The sequence below is a fragment of the Hippopotamus amphibius genome, chromosome 1 (assembly GCF_030028045.1).
Source record: "Hippopotamus amphibius kiboko isolate mHipAmp2 chromosome 1, mHipAmp2.hap2, whole genome shotgun sequence".
In the NCBI taxonomy this organism is placed as follows: Eukaryota; Metazoa; Chordata; class Mammalia; order Artiodactyla; family Hippopotamidae; genus Hippopotamus; species Hippopotamus amphibius.
Genome location: NC_080186.1, coordinates 57,123,978 through 57,146,261, shown reverse-complemented (window position 1 = coordinate 57,146,261; position 22,284 = coordinate 57,123,978). Strand labels below are relative to the sequence as shown.

Sequence of the window (22,284 nt, the reverse complement as noted above, 5' to 3'; positions counted from 1 at the left end):
AATAAGTATTTCTCATTTAACATCTCAAAATGAACTCCTGATATTTCCTGTTTCCCTCCACCTCACCCAGCCTGTTGCTCTTTTTGTCTTCTCTCTTATTAAATGGCAGTACCATCTACCAGTTGTTCAAGCCAAAACACATGGAGTCATTCTTGATTCTCTTTTTTCTTACATGCAACAACCAAATTCTACCTCCAAAATATATCCTGAATCATAAAAATAAAAAACCAATAGTAAAACTTTATTGGATTTATTATTGAATTTTTATCACTTGTCTGTATTCTGACAACTGACATTTGTGTAACTTTTTTTTAAATTTATTTAATTTATTTATTGGCTGCATTGGGTCTTTGCTGCTGCACATGGGCTTTCTCTAGTTGCTGAGAGCGGGGGCTACTCTTTATTGTGGTGCAGGGGTTCCTTATTGCAGTGGCTTCTTTTGTTGCAGAGCATGGGCTCTAGGCGTGTGGGCTTCAGTAGTTGTGGCACATGGGCTCAATAGTTGTGGCACATGGGCTCAATAGTTGTGGCTCACGGGCTCTAGAGCACAGGCTCAACAGTTGTGGCACACGGGCTTGGTTGCTCTGCAGCATGTGGGATCTTCCTGGAGCAGGGATCGAACCTGTGTCCCCTGCATTGGCAGGCGGATTCTTAACCACTGCGCCATCTAGGAAGTCCCTTGTGTAACATTTTTACTTTCATTCCTTTATTTGATTCTCATCATAACCATAGAAGTGTAATACAGCAGATAGTAGTACTGTCATACCTTTTAAGTTTCAAGTGAAGAAATAGGGCATTATTTCTGATGGATAGTGAAGCTTTCAGAAAAGGAGGCAAAAGCCACAAAATAATAGAATGCTACTAATAATTCATTCCCTGCGTATTTAAAAATTAATATTTAAAAATTAAAAGCAGAGCACCTAGACTATACCTAGCCCTGTGCTACTGCCATGGGAACTTTGTTTTGTTTTGTGTTTTTTTAAAAATACATATAAAGTCCTATTCTGCCTTAACAAACTTTTTATTTTTGCTGAGAGTATAAATTATATTGTACTAATGAAACAGTTAAGCCCAGTGAAATAGAAGAATAAAATGCTATATTGCAATACTTCATATCTGAAATACCTCCCACTAATCATTCAGATCTCACCTCAAATGTCATTTCTTTGGAGGTCCTTTCCTGAATACTTTATCTAAAATACCACTGTATCACTAACATCTAAATCAGGCCACTCTGTTCTGTTTTATAATTTATATTCTTCATAGCACTTTATACCTGAAATCACCTTATTTATTTCTTACATGTTTATTGCCTGTCTCTCTGAAGGGGAGCAACCAGGACTATGTCTATTCTGTGTACTAGTGGAACACCTAGAAGGGTGGCTCACATAAACTAGGCAAACATTGTATTCTTTAGTGCTTGAGATGATGGAATCAAAATTAGTTTGAGTCCAAGCTTTGCTGTGTTCTAGCTGTGTCACTTCAGATATACTACTCTGAGAGACATCATATTCTGCTTCTGTAAAATATTTATCTTAAAGGTTTGATTTGAAAGATACCCAGTATACCCAGTTATTTATTAAGTATCATTAGGACAATCTGTTTACAAATAAAAAAACAAAAGAGAAATAGAGGTGTTTTTGTAATTGTTATAGTATTGTTTTGCCACCAAAATAAGTTTGCTTGAAAAAAACTACCTTTAGCAATTTTAGAATCACATTTGTTTTAATGGACTTCAGCCAAATCTTTAAACTTCTGATAAATAATCACATGAGATCTAATGTATAATCAAATATTTATAAATAGTTGCATTTAAAAAATCTCCAAATTATGGTTGCATTTTTGTAAAAATAAACATGAAACATACCTACGTGTACACATAAATGCATTCTAAAAGTTTGAAGAACATTTGCAAGACTAACAAGAGTAGTTATCTCTATGGATAGTAGTGTCGTTGGGGTGAGATGGAGATGATGAATGAAAAATTGAGCTTTGGGGTAGGGGTATTATGTGTATTTTATAGAGGAAATATCCATGTATTAATTGTAAAATTAAGAACTGATTCTCCTGTCTCCTTATGAGCTATTCTACACTGAAGACAGATCTGCATTTTTTAATTCATTCATTACCTGCCTCCTCATTCAGTAAGGCTGTGTGTATCAAGCATTTTGCTAAGCATTTAAGACTAAACGCTGAAAAAGACAAACATGGTCCAATCCCTCAAGGGTTAATATTCTAGCTAGGTTGAAGTTTTCCTAAGATCTAAACCTATTTATCTAATTTCTAGACGTCTTCTCCTATCCCAAGGCAATTTGAGGTCAGTGTGTCTAAAGGCAAATTCACTTTCCCCACAAAATTTTGGCTGCTTCTATATTTCTTCACCTATTTATTACAATAAAAAGGAAATCTTTAGAATCATCTTCAGCTTTTTCTTCTCCCTTAATCCTTTATAGCTAATGAGACACCATGTCCTTTCACGCTCCTTTTAAAATTTCTTTTGAATCCAATAACTTTTCTCTTTGTTGCCACTATATTATGAGTACTCATTATCTTTCATCTGTACTATCATTTTAGCCTTATCTATTCCTTTTCCCTCTGGATATCTACCTACTTCCACTCCAGCCTTCCTACTACTATCAAGAAAGTTCTCTCTAACATAAATCTGATCATTCTTCCCTGATTAAAATGGTTCGATTCGCTTATTGCTAAGAGAAGAATTAGTACAGGCATACCTCATAGATATTGCAGGTTCAGTTCCATACCATTGTAGTAAAGCAAATATCATAATAAAGTGAGTCATGAGTTTTCTGGTTTCCTGGTTCATATAAAAGTTACGTTACACTACACTGTAGTCTATTAAGTGTATGATAGCATTATGTCCAAAAAAAAAAGTACATACCTTAATGAAAAAATACTTGATTGCTAAAAAAATGCTAACCATCATATGAGCCAGCAGCAAGTTGTAATCTTTTTGCAGTAGTAATGTCATAGATCACAGATCACCGTAACAAATATAATAATGACAAAAAAGTTTGAAATATTGAGAGAAACACCAAAACGTGATACATAGATCTGAAGTGAGCAAATGCTGTTGGAAAAATGGCACCCATAGTGTTTCACCATTCAGGGTTGCCACTAATCTTCAATTTGTAAAAAAAAAAAAAAAAAAAAAGAGCCACAATTATCTGTGAAGCACAATAAAGTAAAAAAGCACAGTAGAACAAGGTATGCCTGTGTTCATAATACGATATTCAAGGTCCTTCACAACTTGGTCTTAGGCTGTCTTTTCAGCCTCATCTCCACTACTTCTTCATCCTATACTTCAGCTCACAACAAACTTGTTATTGGTTGTCAAACATGTTATGCCTTTTATACCTCTATTCCATTCCCTCTTAGGGGAATGCCCTATACTTCCCCCACAGAAGTTCTACCTTTCATACCGTCCTTCTACCTGTATGATGTCATATAATTTCTTCTAAGAACCAGATCAAGTATCTACTCTAAGGACTTAAGTGACTCTACCAAGCAAAGTTAATGGCTTCCATTTTAGAAACTGTATTTTTCTTATTTTTTAATTTTACCCCTCATATTAGTACATATCTTACTTATATGTCTGGCACATAGTAAGGACTAAATAAATGTTTGTGAAATTAGTTAACTTCAGAGTTCTGTTTTGAAGCATAGAAGTATAACCTGGGATTCAAGAGCAGTGGGATTTATTAAACTTCTTTTGATTTAATTCTTGAAACAGATTTTATGCTGCATGTGTAGTTCTTGGGTTGCAGTATTTACATGAACACAAAATTGTTTATAGGTAAGTAAAGTTTTGATATTTTCTAATTGCTTGTTTTGATATGAAGTAGAATTAAAGATAATTAGTAAGGATATTTTATGTTTAACCAGCTTCTTAATTTTTTTCTTTCATATGATAAGTGATCACTTAAAAAGTTAAACTCCGATTTTGAAAGACATGGTTCACACAATAATTATATGATGAACTTCTTTGTTATTGGTCCTCTGACCATTACCTAATTAGAATAGTCAAATTATAAGGTGGCCTGTGATAACACAATTTACCAACAGTATTCATCCTGGTGAATATTTTATATTCAACTGATTGACTATAGAAAATTTCTATAGACTACTACTACTCAGAATTTGTCCATGATAAGCAGTTTGTGCCATATTATAAAACTTCACCTTGCTTCCTTCGTTAAACCTGCTGTCAACTAAACAGTGTACTTGAAGGCATAGCTGATTTATCTACTGACAGAGACTCCTTACCAAATTGCAGACCAGTTAGCAATAGTTCATAGCCCAGCAACTAATCTATGAGTAACACTTTGAATAGCATTGCTCTAGATCAGACAGATTATGGGAAGGCCAGTCAGAATTAAAAGACTATAAACATCAGTTTATTCAAACTTCTAACAATGTTTCCAAGATAACGGTTTCCTAATGGCCCTATTTTACTCAAAGAATAAAATATTTTCAACTTAGTTTGTAGTCATTAGTGTGACTTAATAGCTTCCTCTTTACTTTGAATTATTCTTTTAGGAGGTTAAACCTGCTCCCTAACACCTTATTTATACTGCTCGCTGACAATTCTTTCTTACGGATGGTGTGTAGGCAAGCTTCAAAGTTAGTCCAAGTCTGAGAGTTCCCTGGTGGTCCAGTGGTTTGGATTTGGTGCTTTCACTCCCATGGCCCAGATTCAGTCCTTGGTGGGGAACTGAGATCCCACAAGCTGTGTGGCACGGCCATTAATTAATTGATTGACTAATTAATTAAACTTGAGTTAAAGATACATGAACTCCTAAGCTTTGAAATATATATTTAAGTAGATAAATGGGTAAACATTTCTCTTTTTTAATATTTTATTTATTTATTTATTATTTTTTGGCTGTGTCGGGTCTTAGTTGCGTCACACGGGATCTTCGTTGTGGCATGCAGGGTCTCTCGTTGCGGTGCTTGGGCCTCTCTCTAGTTGTGGCATGCGGGCTTAGTTGCCCTGGGGCATGTGGGATCTTAGTTCCCGGACTGGGGATCAAACTGGTGTCCCCTGCATTTCGAGGCAGATTCTTTACCACTGGACCATCAGGAAAGTCCCCATTTCTCTTTTAGGTACATTCTTTCTTTTCTACATAACAAGGGAAAAATATTCAGAAATTATATTTTGTAAAGTAATAAACTTGCCAAAAGGAAGAAAACGAACATTTGTAATACAGTATTTAAATCTCAAATCATAAGTTGAAAAAATTCATTTTTAGTAAAGAGAAAGTATGACTCCTATTAAAATGATATTTTTACTATATTATCTACTGATTTTATTGATTTTTTTTTTTCATTTTGCATTTTTTTTATCCTGAACAGAGATTTGAAATTGGATAACTTATTGCTAGATACAGAGGGCTTTGTGAAAATTGCTGATTTTGGTCTTTGCAAAGAAGGTAATTGGGTATTTTAAAGTGCCTTTTCTAATAGATTACTGTTCTTTCTACTTTGGAAGTTTTAAAGTTTGTCTGTGGAGAGCAAAATGTATTTTTTAATTTATTAAAAATTTAACTTTTTATTGAGACTTACAGGTTGTTCATATAACCTAATTATCATATTATTTAAGAATTTATTCTGTGAATACGAATAAGGTTAGGTTTTCAGAAATCATAGTGTCAAAACAAGATTCTCTTTGTATGATTAATAATTGTTTCACTACTCTAAGAAAGCACTGGTTAAGCACCAAATGTTTTGCTTTGCTGGGATTGTGCAGAGTAAATTACGTGTGCCTAAAAACTTCTCTCCTGCTTCTTAAAACTTTTAAGATTTTAAATAGGAAAAAATATGCATATGCCTCAAGAATCTTTTATGTATCTATATGTGTGTAAATAAATACATAAACTGGGGAAATTTGAATCAAGAGGTAACATAAGAAAGTGTAAAGAGCATGGGCTTAGACACCACACAGTTCTAGATTTGAATCCTGGCTCTGCCACTTATTTGCTCTGTGTCTTTGGAGAAGTTACTTTTAACCTCATTGAGTTTGTTTCCTCAGCTATAAAATGAATATAATCCTTCTTGTTTAGGAGTATTATGAGAGTTAGAGATAAGTACATGGCACAGTGTCTAACATATAGTAAATAGGTACATTTAATACATTGTATTGTAGCAAACATTATCTGTCTCCCCCTCTATTCTGGTAGCTTTTTGTTTCTTATTCAGCTTTCTTTCTATAGCATATAGTATAGCGCTTGGCACATCTTAAATATTCAGTGAATGTTTACTAAGTAGTTGGATGAATGAATGAATGAACTTTGTAAATCTGTGTCCATCCATTACCCACTGATCTCCTAATTATTGAATCTAATGAAAGTTTTTTTCTTTTTTTGGACTTCTCTGTATTGGACACTATTGACCTAAATGCTTTTGTTTCTCAGAGTCTGGCCTCATCCCATTGCTTTTCTCAGGTAGTTTTTAACTAGCAACTATATTCTAATGATTTCCAAATCTAGTATTTCCTTTGCTAACATATATAGTCAACTATCTACTAGACAGTTTTACTTGAACAGTCAGTAGGTAGCTCAAATGCTATGCAAACAGTAGTTTCTTTTCCTCAGTCTAGTTTGCAGTTGATGATCCTCTCAGTCTGCCAGTTTGAAAATGTGGAATTATCCTGGACTCTCTTCTTCACTACTTTCCATATCCAGTTAATCACCAAATTGTGCTGACATCTACCTCCTTAATATTTCTTAAGTTTTTCATCTCCCCTCTACTGCTGCCAACCATCATCTTGTTTTGACAACACTAATAGCCTCTTAACTTTTCTATCTCTGTTCTTTTTCTCCCTCAAATCAATCTGCCATGTAATTGCTAAAATGCAAAAGGGGCCCATATAAATATAAATTTCACCATGTATGCGCCTACTGAAAACCTTCAATGGCAGAGATGTGATATACATTGCCCTTTCTGATCTGCCTGCCTCCTTCTCCAGCCAGATCTCTTGTAGCTCTCTGCGCAGCACTTTCTGTTGCAGCAACAACAAGCTGCTTACAGTCTTTGTCTCTCTTCCACTATCACTCATCTCAACTCTATTTGCTGACTAACATTTGCTCATCCTTCACTCAGCTCAGGTGTCACCTCTGCAGATAAGTTACCTGAGGCTTCTCTAGTCCTATCCTAATGACCAAGTCAGCTTTCATAAGATGATGTGTATAATGAGCTTTTAACACTTTCAAATACATTGAGACATTTTCTTCAATATGTAGAATGTATATTTGACTAATTTATTACTAAATTTTGAGAAATGTGTAGAAAACCAGTTAGCTAAAGTCTTTGATGTATTTTGAGTTTGATCACCATGCACAAATGTATATCCCTAATTTTGCTTCCTAAAGATATCTTCTAACTTTTTTGCTAGATTTTTTTCTTTGCTAACAAATATTTGAATTTTACCTTTTTCAGGAATGGGATATGGAGATAGAACAAGCACATTTTGTGGCACTCCTGAATTTCTTGCCCCAGAAGTATTAACAGAAACATCCTATACAAGGGCTGTAGATTGGTGGGGCCTTGGCGTACTTATATATGAAATGCTCGTTGGTGAGGTAAGCAGTATAAAACAGGTAAAAGGAAAGGTGATTGAAAGAACAAAGCATATCACTTATAAAACCACTTAATATGGGGCTTCCCTGCTGGCGCAGTGGTTAAGAATCCACCTGCCAATGCAAGGAATATGGGTTTGAACCCTGGGCCGGGAAGAACCCACATGCCGCAAAGCAACTTAGCCCATGTGCCACAGCTGCTGAGCCTGTGAGCCATAACTACTGAGCCCACGTGCCGCAACTACCGAAAGCCGCACTCCTGGAGCCTGTGCTCCCCAACAAGAGAAACCACCACACTGAGAAGCCTGTGGACTACAATGAAGAGTAGCCCCTGCTCTCCACAACTAGAGAAAGCCTGTGCACAGCACTGAAGACCCAGTGCTGCCAAAAATAATCTTTAAAAATAAATAATTAATAAAAATTTTTAAAAAACCACTTAATATGTCTCCTGCATAAGTAGACCTTAAGCTTTATAAATATTTATATATATATTAGTAATTGCCTATAACCCTATATATTATCTTCACTGCCTTTTTTAGATTTTTATATTATCTGTGGAATGTATACCAATGCTTTGAAAATGGTTTCTTATATTTCAGTGTTGCTCTGGTTATGTTTTATGATTTTTAAACACAATCATACATAACTGATCACTTCATAAGAAATAGAAAGCAGAAGACTGATAAAAGGAATGTACTCTGTAACTGTAAAGAAAAGTCAGCTATACATTCGTTAAAAATAAATTTTACCTTCAAAAGCGATACAGTAGAATTGAAAAGATTAACATTTTTTCTATCTTCTTTATTTTTATTTTTTTTAATTAATTTATTTATTGGCTGCATCGGATCTTCGTTGCTGCATGCAAGGTTTCTCTAGTTGTGGCGAGCAGGAGCTACTCCTTGCTGCAGTGCGCAGGCTTCTCACTGCAGTGGCTCCTCTTGTTGCTGAGTATGGGCTGTAGGTACGTGGGCTTCAGTAGTTGCGGCACATGGGCTCAATAGTTGTGGCTCACGGGCTCTAGCGCACAGGCTCGATAGTTGTGGCACAGGGGCTTAGTTGCTCTGCACCATGTGGGATCTTCCCAGACCAGGGCTCAAACCTGTGTCCCCTGCATTGGCAGGCAGATTCTTAACCACTGCACCACCTAGGAAGTCCCCCTACTATCTTCTTTAGATTAACTTAAAATAAATTCTGGGGATAACTTAGTTGTACACAGAAATTGTTACTGCTTAAAAAACAGTGAATTATATCTAATTAATAAAGCAGTAAGAAGAGACTTTTGTTATAAATTGTTGGAAATGATAAATTAGGGTGGAATTAAGAAACAGTAACTATTTAGACAGGTAATTGTAAATTACTCAGATGGTCTTGATCATCTTGAGATGCAAGAAAAATTATCTTGCATTGGTTCATTGTTCTGCAGTTTCCCGAATGCCAGTGACCAACCTTATACATTTCTAGGCATGAGAAAACTAATAGCTGAATGATGAATGACTAAATTATTGAATGTTAGAAATTTCTAAAATTTTGCTCTAAGATTGTCATTTAGTGGCATTTATACCAAACAAGTAAATAAATGATTTTAGTTCATCCAATGACAGTACCTTTTTTTTTTAAATTTTATTTATTTACTATTTTTGGGGGGGTACACCATGATCAATCATCTGTTTTTATACACATATCCCCGTATTCCCTCCCTCCCTCGACTCCCCCCCGACCCTCCCTCGAGTCCCTGCCACCGTCCCCGTCCTCTAAGGCATCTTCCATCCTCGAGTTGGACTCCCTTTGTTATACAACAACTTCCCACTGGCTATCTATTTTACAGTTGGTAGTATATATATGTCTGTGCTACTCTCTTGCTTCATCTCAGCTTCCCCTTCACCCCCCGCCCCCCCAAACCTCGAGTTCTCCAGTCCATTCTCTGCATCTGTGTCCTTGTTCTTGTCACTGAGTTCATCAGTACCATTTTTAGATTCCGTATATGTGAGTTAGCATACAATATTTGTCTTTCTGACTCACTTCACTCTGTATGACAGACTCTAGGTCTATCCACCTCATTACATATAGCTCCATCTCATCCCTTTTTATAGTGGAGTAATATTCCATTGTATATATATGCCACATCTTCTTTATCCATTCATTTGTTGATGGGCATTTCGGTTGCTTCCATGTCCTGGCTATTGTAAATAGTGCTGCAATAAACATTATGGTACATGTTTCTTTTGGGATTATGGTTTTCTCTGGGTATATGCCCAAGAGTGGGATTACTGGATCATATGGTAGTTCTATTTGTAGTTTTTTAAGGAACCTCCAAATTGTTTTCCATAGTGGCTGTACCAGCTTACATTCCCACCAATAGTGCAGGAGAGTTCCCTTTTCTCCACACCCTCTCCAACATTTGTTGTTTCCAGGTTTTGTGATGATGGCCATTCTGATTGGTGTGAGGTGATACCTCATTGTGGCTTTGACTTGCATTTCTCTGATGAGTAGCGATGTTGAGCATCTTTTCGTGTGTTTGTTAGCCATCTGTATGTCTTCTTTGGAGAAATGTCTATTTAGGTCTTCTGCCCATTTGTGGATTGGGTTATTTACTTTTTTGGTATTAAGCCGCATGAGCTGCTTGTATATTTTGGAGGTTAATCCTTTGTCCGTTGTTTCATAGGCAACTATTTTTTCCCATTCTGAGGGTTGCCTTCTTGTCTTATTTATGGTTTCTTTCGCTGTGCAAAAGCTTTTAAGTTTCATGAGATCCCATTTGTTTATTCTTGATTTTATTTCCCTGATTCTAAGAGGTGGGTCAAAAAGGATCTTGCTTTGATGGATGTCATGGAGTGTTCTGCCTGTGTTTTCCTCTAGGAGTTTGATAGTGTCTGGCCTTCCATGTAGGTCTTTAATCCATTTGGAGTTTATTTTTGTGTATGGTGTTAGGAAGTGTTCTAATTTCATTCTTTTACATGTTGCTGTCCAATTTTCCCAGCACCACTTACTGAAGAGGCTGTCTTTTTTCCATTGTATATTCGTGCCTCCTTTGTCAAAGATAAGGTGCCCATATCTGTTTGGGCTCTCCTCTGAGTTCTCTATTCTATTCCATTGATCTTCCTTTCTATTTTTGTGCCAGTACCATACTGTCTTGATCACTGTGGCCTTGTAGTATAGTTTGAAGTCAGGAAGCCTGATTCCACCAACTCCATTTTTCCTTCTCAAGATTGCTTTGGCTATTCGGGGTCTTTTGCGTTTCCATACAAATCTTAAGATTTCTTGCTCTAGTTCTCTGAAAAATGCCATTGGTAATTTGATCGAGATTGCATTGAATCTGTAAATTGCTTTGGGTAGTACAGTCATTTTCACTATGTTGATTCTTCCAATCCAGGAACATGGTATGTCCCTCCATCTGTTTGTGTCATCTTTGATTTCTTTCATCAGTGTCTTAAAGTTTTCTGCAGACAGATCTTTTGACTCCTTAGTCAGGTTTATTCCTAGATATTTTATTCTTTTTGTTGCAGTGGTGAATGGGAGAGTTTCCTTAATTTCTCTTTCTGCTCTTCCATTGTTAGTGTATAGGAATGCAAGAGATTTCTGTGCATTAATTTTGTATCCTGCTACTTTACTAAACTCATCAATTAGTGCTAGCAGTTTTCTGGTAGAGTCTTTAGGATTTTCTATATATAATATCATGTCATCTGCAAAGAGTGACACTTTTACTTCTTCTTTTCCAATTTGGATTCCTTTTGTTTCTTTTTCTTCTCTGATTGCTGTGGCTAAAACTTCCAAAACTATGTTGAATAATAATGGTGAGAGTGGACACCCTTATCTTGTTCCTGTTCTTAGAGGGAATTCTTTCAGTTTTTCCCCATTTAGAATGATGTTGGCTTTTGGTTTTTCATATATGGCTTTTATTATGTTGAGGTAATTTCCTTCTATGCCCATTTTCTGGAGAGCTTTTATCATAAATGGATGTTGAATTTTGTCAAAAGCTTTTTCTGCATCTTTTGAGATTATCGTATGGTTTTTATCCTTCAATTTGTTGATGTATCACATTGATTGATTTGCATATATTGAAGAATCCTTGCATCCCAGGGATAAACCCCACTTGATCATGGTGTATGATTTTTTTAATGTGCTGTTGGATTCTGTTAGCTAGTATCTTGTTGAGGATTTTTGCACCTATATTCATCAGTGATATTGGTCTGTAATTTTCTTTTTTTGTGACATCTTTGCCTGGTTTTGGTATCAGGGTGATGGTGGCCTCGTAGAATGAGTTTGGGAGTGTTCCTCCTCCTGCTATATTTTGGAAGAGTTTGAGAAGGATGGGTGTTAGCTCTTCTCTAAATGTTTGCTAGAATTTGCCCGTGAATCCGTCTGGCCCTGGGCTTTTGTTTGTTGGGAGATTTTTAATCACTGACTCAATTTCCGTACTTGTGATTGGCCTGTTCATAGTTTCTATTTCTTCCTAGTTCAGTCTTGGAAGATTGTATTTTTCTAAGAATTTATCCATTTCTTCCAGGTTATCCAATGTATTGGCATATAGTTGCTTGTAGTAGTCTCTCATGATCTTTTGTATTTCTGAGGTGTCCGTTGTTACTTCTCCTTTTTCATTTCTAATTCTGTTGATTTGCATCTTCTCCCTTTTTTTCTTGATGAGTCTGGCTAATGGTTTATCAATTTTGTTAATCTTCTCAAAGAACCAGCTTTTAGTTTTATTAATTTTTGCTATGGCTTCCTTCCTTTCTTTTTCATTTATTTCTGCTCTGATCTTTATGATTTCTTTCCTTCTGCTCACTTTGGGGTTTCTTTGTTCTTCTTTTTCTAATTGTTCTAGGTGTAAGGTTAGGTTGTTTATTCGATCATTTTCTTGTTTCTTAAGGTAGGACTGTATTGCTATAAACTTCCCTCTTAGAACTGCTCTTGCTGCGTCCCATAGGTTTTGGGTTGTTGTGTTTTCATTGTTATTTGTTTCTAGATATTTTTTGATTTCCTCTTTGATTTCTTTAGTTATTTCTTGGTTGTTTAATAGTGAATTGTTTAGCCTCCATGTGTTTGTATTTTTTGCAGTTTTTTTCCTGTAATTAATATCTAGTCTCATGGCGTTGTGGCCTGAGATGATGCTTGATATGATTTCAATTTTCTTGAATTTACCGAGGCTTGATTTGTGACCCAAGATGTGATCTGTCCTGGAAAATGTTCCGTGTGCACTTGAGAAGGAGGTGTAGTCTGTCGTTTTTGGATGGAATGTCCTATAAATATCAATGAAGTCGAGATGGTCTAATGTGTCATTTAAAGCTTGTGTGTCTTTATTTATTTTCTGTTTGGATGATCTGTCCATGGATGTAAATGGGGTGTTCAAGTCTCCCATTGTTATTGTGTTACTGTCGATGTCCCCTTTTATAGCTGTTAGCATTTGCCTTATGTATTGAAGTGCTCCTATGTTAGGGGCATAGATATTTACCATTGTGATATGTTCTTCTTGAATGGATCCCTTGATCATTATGTAGTGTCCTTCCTTGTCTCTTGTAATAGTCTTTACTTTAAAGTCTAATGTGTCTGATATGAGTATTGCTACTCCAGCTTTCTTTTGACTTCCATTTGCATGAAATATCTTTTTCCATTCCTTTACTTTCAGTCTATATGTATCCCTTGGTCTGAAGTGGGTTTCTTGTAGGCAGCATATAGAAGGGTCTTGTTTTTTGTATCCATTCAGCCAGTCTGTGTCTTTTGGTTGGAGCATTTAATCCATTTACATTTAAGGTGATTATTGACATTTGTGTTCCAATGACCATTTTCTGAATTGTTTTGGGTTTGTATTTGTAGGTGTTTTCCTTTTCTTGTGTTTCCTACTTAGAGAAGTTCCTTTAGCACTTGTTGTAAGGCTGGTTTGGTGGTGCTGAATTCTCTTAACTTGTGCTTGTCTGGAAAGCTTTTGATTTCTCCATTGGATCTGAATGAGATTCTTGCTGGGTAGAGTATTCTTGGCTGTAGGTTTCTCTCTTTCAGGACTTTCAGTATATCCTGCCATTCCCTTCTGGCCTGCAGAGTTTCTGTAGAAAGGTCAGCTGTTATCCTGATGGGTTTTCCCTTATATGTTATTTGTTGCTTTTCTCTTGCTGCTTTTAATATTTTTTCTTTGTGTTTAATTGTCGTTAGTTTGATTAATATGTGCCTGGGTGTATTTCTCCTTGGGTTTATTCTGTATGGGACTCTGTGCTTCTTGGACTTGGTTAATTATTTCCTTTCCCATGTTGGGGAAGTTTTCCACTATAACCTCTTCAAATATTTTCTCAGACCCTTTCTTTTTTTCTTCTTCTTCTGGGATGCCTATAATTCAAATGTTGGTATGTTTAATGTTATCACTGAGGTCTCTGAGACTGTCTTCTATTCTTTTTATTCTTTTTTCTTTTTCCTGCTCTGTGGCATTTATTTCCCCCATTCTATCTTCCAACTCAGTTATTCGTTCTTCTGCCTCAGTTATTCTGCTGTTTATACGACTGTACCTTTTGATATGTCAAATTGGAGTGGAAATTTGGAAAAGGAGGCATAGAAATAGCAAATTAAAATGTTTATTATGTGCTAGGCACTTTCTTTGTGCTTTATAAGTATTAGCTCATTTAATTTTTCAGAAACCTTTAATGAGCTCAATAGTAGCCTTATGTTTATTTCCACATGCATCAGTAGAGACACAAAGAAGTTAATAACTTGCGTAAAGTCACAGGGCTCTCATATGGTGGAGCTGGGGTTTTAATCTGTCTCTAAACCACTGTGCTTTGCTGCCCCCAGGATAGGGTATGTAATCCACCCAAATTTATTTCTCTCTTAAAACCATGGGTTCATATATGAATTTTTCACCTCTATTTAGAAAAGCATTTGGTGCTTTAAGATGGGAAAGATATATTTTATCCCTAATCCACAGTAGTCTTTACTTTCTGCAGGTGCCAGAAGTACTCATAATAGTTGTTTCTGTGAGCTCTGACATACTTGAACTTTTTTTTCAAAGTAACATTTTTGTTGCTTTGTTTTTGAAATGTAGTATTCAATTATGTATGAGATTTGTAACCAAAAATGATGTGCTTGCTTAAAATTTACTCTCCATATTAGAGATGACATGCAAAAAATGAGAGTTTATTGCAAAATACTATACAATTAAGAGCCAGTTAATTCTGCTTCCTCCAATTGTAAAATATCTGGGAGATTTGGCAGTGAACAAGTGAGGAAGTTCCTGTTCCATATTTTTTAAAGGAAATTCTCATTGATTAAGCTCTTAATTACTAGGTGATAAAATGCAGTGAGCCTGGCTATTTCTTCACAATTGCTTTTTGCAATTTCATTTCTTTTTAGGACCTCCATAAAAGGACAGTTGGGAAAAGAACTAAACTTAAAACTCATTGGTACATATATTTTATAATTTTATAGCATTGGTGAAATTTTAGCATTAACTTTTTTTAAATGTTATAAAAGTGAGGTTTGGTTAAAGTTTGTATGTAATTCCTCTGTTATTACAAATGATTGAAAACTCACTGGATATATCATGTGTTTTCAAGTTTATGTTTGTATGAGTTTTGAGGACTTGAATCAACTCCAGGAATAAACTAACATATCAGGTCCCCTTTCTCTGTGCCAAAGGAGAGTGAAGATATCAGAGAAGTTTAAAATAACCTTAGTTATTAGAGTTAGATCCTTGACATCTGAACAGACTTTTATTGAATTCTTTTAATATGTACTTAAAACACAGTTGTTAGCCTTCCATTGTTAGCACTGTTAGCTTATAATCTATTTGCAGAAAAAAGAACTCTAACAGCTTAGCAAATATGTAAATATATTTTCATTATTCAGAGACTTATAGAGTGCCAGTTTTCACATATCGAAATTGACTTTCAAATAGGAGTCAAAATTGCTTGATGTTACCCTTTGAAATTCTGATTAAGACTCTTTGTGAAATAGAATTTCCCCTTGACTTAAACGTGGATAAAACCAAGTTTTACAAGCCAAAGCTAAGATTTTGATAACTGAAAAGTTTGAAATTTTCTTAGATACGAGCAATAAGATTAGCAGCTCAGCTTTAGGATGTTAGGTTCTGAAATCATTTTCACAGGTTCCTCAGGTCAAAGATTCCTCTCCAGTTGATAGTGCTTTCTGCTTAGCTCTTGTTCTTTAATAACTAACAGGAAACAAGCAGCCAAATCTAAGCTATCTGAAATTGAGGTAATAAGTCATATTTCATAGCCACATTTTCAGTGTAGTTGAGAGTTTATCCCTATGTACATGAAACTGTTATACTGATTGTTTATGTAACTCCTTTTTTATGACTCAGCATTATTATTGTCATTATGAGCAACAATCTTAATATTCTGCTTACCAAACTGCCCCAAGGCCTATTGTGTGTAGAGTATTAAATATGCTTGGAAATGTGTGCTTTTTAGTTCCTTTCAGTTTAATTTTGTTGGCAGTTGCTTCTTAGTGCAGTCATTATGCCTGCGGTCTCTAATTGTGTTTTGCCACCATTAATTTGCTTTTGACTGTGAAATTCAGAGCACATCCATGTCTGATGTATTTCCACAAACTCTGTGCTTCCCTCTGTGGTAACACTTATAGTTTCCTTACTCATTTCCTTCTGTCTTTCCACAAGAAGATTTCAATAAGAATATATGGTGTATCCTCTGGATAAATAGATACCTATCTATTGTGTGTCTGTTGTGGCTTCTTGTAGTCCTTATTTGTTTGATGTTTTGGTGGGTCTATTTTTTTGTTTTTGTTTTTCCTTTTTCTTATTTTCCTCACTATCTGGTTCTTGGTTGTACTTCAGAACTCTGAATAGATGATAAGATTTTACTGTATTGAAACTCATTTTGACTGACTCAAGGATATTTCTTCTAGTCTCCCTTTCCTGGTGATGATGAAGAAGAGGTTTTTGACAGTATTGTTAATGATGAAGTAAGGTATCCAAGGTTCTTATCTACAGAAGCCATTTCAATAATGAGGAGGGTAAGAATTAATGATTTATAAACTATTTAAATTTTTTTATATTAACATTTCCCAGTAGAATTTTAGAAGTTTTTTTTCAGTCATAGATGTTGCATGGTTTAGAGAAACACATACCAAAAGAAACATCTAAAACTTTGCAAGTTATGAGAGTCCTTATCAATGAATCCCTGGTTTTGTATTAACTTTCTTCCTTTATATTGTGTTAGTTATTAAGAAGAAATCCTGAGCGGCGCCTTGGAGCAGGTGAAAAAGATGCAGAGGATGTAAAAAAGCACCCATTTTTCCGAGTAAGTATGAAAGTTTAAAATTTTTATGAAACTATAGCAATTAGGAATAGGAAACTAAACTGGTGATTTTATATTTTGTAATCCAGCTAATTGATTGGAGTGCTCTGATGGACAAGAAAGTAAAGCCACCATTTGTACCTACAGTTAGAGGACGGGAGGACGTTAGTAATTTTGATGATGAATTTACCTCAGAAGCGCCTATTCTGACTCCACCTCGAGAACCAAGGATACTTTCAGAAGAGGAGCAAGAAATGTTCAGAGATTTTGACTACATTGCTGATTGGTGTTAAGTTCCTACACACTGTGAAACCAAGCAGACTGGCTCACAAGAAGACCTCTTAAAAATAGCAACCCTTCATTTGCTCTCTGTGCCAACAAACGCTTCTGAGTTTTTTTTAAAACATATGAAGATGTGTTTAAAAGTACTGTTCTAATACCTTCTTAAAAAGTGGCTTTTCAATGTATTTTCAACGTAAATCTGAACACTGGAAACAGTTTCATGGAATTTAAGCTGAATGAACATCGGCCATGAAAACCTATCACAAATGAATACTTTTGGATAGATAGTCTTATTTTTCAAAAAAAAGAAAAAAACAAAAAACACTCTTCTACAGTCTCTAGCTTTGCTGTATGCCTGCCTTAAGTGGAAGGAAAATTAATCAGTTAACTTTCCTTAGCTGTATTTTACAAAGAGAGGAAAAAAAGGCTTGGGATGCTATTACTATTCAAACATAGTATGATTCTCTTTGAATAAGGCAAATGCTCTTATTTTTTTAAAGAAATTACTGTAGTATCAAAAACAATGTAGAAGTAGTTTGTGCACATTTTTGGGCTTTTTTTTAACCAAATGAATTGATATGTTATAAATTTTCTATATTTATTAGGAGAAAATTTTTATTGCCTTATCTTTACCAACCATGTAACAGAACCTCATAGCTTTCCAACAGGGCTACTTGCCAAACAGTTTTTTCTTAAACCAACCATGCTGAAACAAACAGGAACAACTAAACATCTGCATTTACTTAAGACTTTAAGAATGAGGACTTAAAATCAGCCTGAACCAAGATACTGTTACCTGTATGCATTCCCAAAGCCTAGATACTCAGTGTGTTCAGTCATACCTTCTTCCAAAATCAGTGACCTGATAACTCTTTTTTCTTTGATATTCATTGTACATTTATCAACCTAGTTCATCTTGTTCTTGTGTCTACTGTAGAAGGGAACTATATCTTTGTTAAAACATAGGGATTATCATTGTATACATGCTGTGAACATGTATATGTGCAAGTTGTAATGTATTCTATGTTGTAGGTTTATTATTTAATTTCACCACTTCATCACTTTTGTACAGTGGCCAAGCAGACACCTCAGACTCCAGCATTTACGTTAAGTGCATTTGTACATTTTAGGCCACTGGATCCAGATTTTATATTGGCAGTTACTGAGGGCAAAAGCAATATATTATAACAGAATGTATAAATATTTTTGATAAAACAGTTTATATTTTATAAAAGTTATTATAACACTAAAGCTGTACCTCAAAAGTCTCAAAAATAATTTGATCAAATACTTTTTACAAGTCTTCAGAGGATCCATTTGTGGCTTTCTAATACTATTATAGATAGGAGAGTCTTTTGCAAGCCATGACTTTTCTACTTGCCTGGAGTTTTGGGTTTTTTGTTTTGTTTTAATTATTTTCCCTCCTAATCTATGACTTTATTGTTTTTCCCTAGTTTAATAATAACGTCTTTGATTCTGTGCGTGGCATGTTAGGGTCATCATACCTCAGGAATAGCAAGTTGTTAACTAACCATACTGAGTTAACCATGTAATCACTATGATCTCATGTCTTAAAAGTTGTTCAAGTTTAAATCCTATGAGAAAAATGAAAGCTCATTGATTTATAGTGTTGCATTTAAAACATTTAGGAATATTTCAGCCTTACCAGGGTGTGTTGGCATGTCTTTGCTATACTCTGAGAACAGTTAAAATTGTTCAGAGGTAATTTCTCTTTCCTTACAAATTGACTATTACCCATGATCCTTTGGGGGGTGTATCTTATAGGAAGAGGGAGCAATATGTTGTTTAAAATTCTTTTAAAATGCCAGTTAACTTCCTTGGTAAAGGACAATAGAGGATCTTAGCTTAATTGTCTGGTTTTCATTTAAACAGTGTTAATACAACATAAAAAAACACTAAATACTTTTGAGGTACAGTCTGCTCACCTTTTCTGGTTCTCAGATATTCATAGAAAGTAGTGTCTAAAATAGGCATTTAGCATTAAAAACTGACATAGCATTTTGTAACTACACAGTGTACAGAATTTTTTTTAATTGAAGTCAATCACTAAGAAAATTAGAGGGCAGGGTATATTCACACAATTAAGCTGAAGAAAGCACTAATTTTTTCTGTAGTTTTAAATATATATATATTTTAGTCAGATTTAAAAATTTTAAACTCTATAGAGTGTAAATATATTTTGTTATTACTGTATGTGTAAGTGACTGCTCAAGCACTTTGTAAGAAAATTAGGATATTTTAGAATGGTACACTATGCATTCAAATGAAATGTGCCTTTATGTCATTTTAAGAAAAAGTGTTTTGCAGTCATAAATTACCACAAATGCACAAATTAAAGTTTAAATAGATTGTAATTTGTAACTTTGTTTTTAAGTATTATTTCCTTTTGGAAACTTCCTGTTGGTCAAAATATGTATTAGCTTTACTATATTCAAGATCTCAAAGACTAGTTAACTTCAGTTAGCCTTCTTGCAGGTACTTTTTGTCCTGGGGAAGGGCAAAATCATTGAGTCTAACCAAATTGTCTACTTCACTGGTAATAGTGGGGAAATTTTGCATTCTGTTCCTGTAAGTTTAGTAGCATCTTTCATTCAGTGGTTACTTATGGGATGCCTTCTCTGTACTAGGCACTGAAGATAGAAAAGTAAAAAAAAGAAAGCACCAAAGATTTCATAAATGAAGAATGGTATACATTAATGCTAAAATGCAAACACCAGTATTATATGTACTTTTCTCGTGTTTGAGATTAACATTTAATTTTAGGACCTGACCTTTCAGAAAACAAGTAAATGAAAACAGAATACTAGCCATTTTATAGTTATATTATTAAAAAATTATGAATGGAATATTTCAGAAATATAAAAAGATCCGTGCTACTCTGACACAAATTAAGGTCATAATGTAAATCACCATTATATGTTGACTAGGTGAAAGCTGCATTATAGATTCAAATCTAACAAAATTTTTACAGGTGCTGCTGATCTTCCCAAAGCAACAGAGGGTGAGTATGAAAAACCCAAAAGAATAAATCCCAAACCATGGATCATATTTCTAATATAGAGTTCTTGTTTACCTTGTAGCTATCTTTTGAAATCTAGTGTTTCTCTGAGATATAAGCTTTATATTTATATACATATATAACTGTATGTATTTATAAACATGTATATAAATATATACATTTATAAATAGAAGTAAGTTCTTAATGTAATTTCTAAGTATCAAAAATCTTGTCTGATTTCTTCTAGTATCTTGACTAAGTAGAAACTCTCAGACATCTAATACAACACATAATTTGAGTTACTGCTGGTCTCATTAAAGATAAGAGTGGTCTCTGGCAACCCCTCACCCCAAAGTAAGCAAACAAACGAGCATGGATCTGAACACACTAGGGCTTTAGTACCTAAGAGTTAGGGAGTATCCAGGTACAAGAGTGAGAATAGTCAGAGGTTGGGATGGAAACTGAGTCCACAGATTAGGCCAGAGAAGTAGAAAGTTGGAGAGGACAAGAGCCAGAATGGCAGGGAGCTGACTTTGGAAGTGGAGGCACCCAGAAGAAATTGAGTTGCCAAGGATATTTCTCTAGCAGTACCATTATGAGGATAAGAAACCTTGGAATTGCAGTTGAATTTATATTCTGTGCTAGAATTCTCTAGAGGAGCTCAAATTCTGTTTGCATATCACTCTCCATCTACCAGTAGAATCAAATACTTTCTGAACGAAAGTTTCTCCAGAGTGGAAATATATAGGATTTCCACAGGTTAAGATCAAGTAGTAACACTGTCACAGATCACAAATACATGAGAGACAGCAAGTTATCTTGAATGAAGCCAATAAACATAGCAAATATAGACATCCCTTCCAAAAGACTGCAAATATTAAAATTCTCAGATACAAAATATAAAATAACTATAGAAAAATGTTTATATACCTAAAGTTTACCAGGATAAATATGTAAAATGAAATTTGAAAGAAAGTAAAAAACATTTTTAAAATCCAAAAATAAAAAAATATATAATTGACCAAATTTGACACTCAGTGGAAGCATTACAGCATATTAGACAAGTAAAAAAAGAACTGGAGAACTGAATGATGTATCTGAAAAATAATCCCAAGTAAATCAAATAAAGAGATAAGGAAATGGAAAATATCAAAGGAAGGTTAAGAGATATGGAAGATGGAAGGAAGACACAATTGGGGAAAATGGAAGAGAGGCAATATGTAAAGAGATAATGGCTGCAAATTTCCCAGATATGAAAAATATTTAATAAGTACAATATCCTCCATACAAAATAAATATAAATTTATGCATAGAATCATTGTAGTGAAACTGCAGACCACAAAGACAACATTTTGAAAATACCCAAGGAGAAAGGACTAATTGTCTATAAAGGAAAGACTAGCAGCTAACCTTTCAATAGCAGCAATAGAAGCAGTGGAATATTGTTTTCAGAGCATTGGAGAATAAAATGTCAACCTAGAACTGTGTAGAAAGTAAAATTTTTTTAAGAATGAGAGCAATTAAAAATATCTTTAAAGGAGGCTTTATGATCATGGGTCTCACTCTAAAGAAGTGCTTCAAGAAGAAAGAAAATGATCCCAAAATGATGATCTCAGATACAAAAAAGGCTTGTGAGCAAATAAAATGATAAACACTTAGGTAAATCTAAATAAACCAAATCCATACCTAGAAGCCTTTTTTGTTTTTCTATGTTAAGTCAACAGAAAATCTGGACAACAGATGTAAGAAAATTGACATAGAGAAGATCATAGCTAAAGTATTCTATTGTGTTGTCGGGGTGTCAAGGTATGGGTTAACTTTAGTTGACTGTACAATCATAAAATGTCAAGAATATTCACTAAAAGAATATAGTGTGTATAAATTCCAAACCAAAGGCAACATAGTAGAAATCTAAAGGTATAGCAATGTGAATGGAGCAAACTCACTAGTTAAAAGCAAGGTATAGGACTTCCTAGGTGGCGCAGTGGTAAAGAATCCGCCTGCCAATGCAGGGGACATGGGTTCAAGCCCTGCCCTGGGAAGATTCCACATGCCATGGAGCAACTAAGCCCGTGTGCCTAAAAAAAAAAAAAAAAAAAATAGAAAAAGCAAGGTATAGATTTTTAAAAGG

The 22,284-nt window shown here is 34.8% G+C and overlaps 1 protein-coding gene across 5 annotated transcripts in view; it reads left to right on the top strand.

Annotated features, from left to right (window-relative positions):
• The window catches only part of PKN2 (protein kinase N2), a 132,820-nt gene extending 112,491 nt beyond the window's left edge, over positions 1-20,329 (top strand). For all 5 annotated transcript variants that reach the window (XM_057713861.1, XM_057713879.1, XM_057713873.1 and 2 more), the window contains 6 exons: positions 3,752-3,814; positions 5,374-5,450; positions 7,456-7,598; positions 16,461-16,568; positions 16,775-16,855; positions 16,942-20,329. In XM_057713861.1, the coding sequence (XP_057569844.1) occupies positions 3,752-3,814; positions 5,374-5,450; positions 7,456-7,598; positions 16,461-16,568; positions 16,775-16,855; positions 16,942-17,145 (676 nt within the window). In that variant the 3' untranslated portion in view covers positions 17,146-20,329. The remainder of the gene's footprint in view (positions 1-3,751; positions 3,815-5,373; positions 5,451-7,455; positions 7,599-16,460; positions 16,569-16,774; positions 16,856-16,941) is intronic.
• The last annotated feature ends 1,955 nt before the right edge of the window (positions 20,330-22,284 follow it).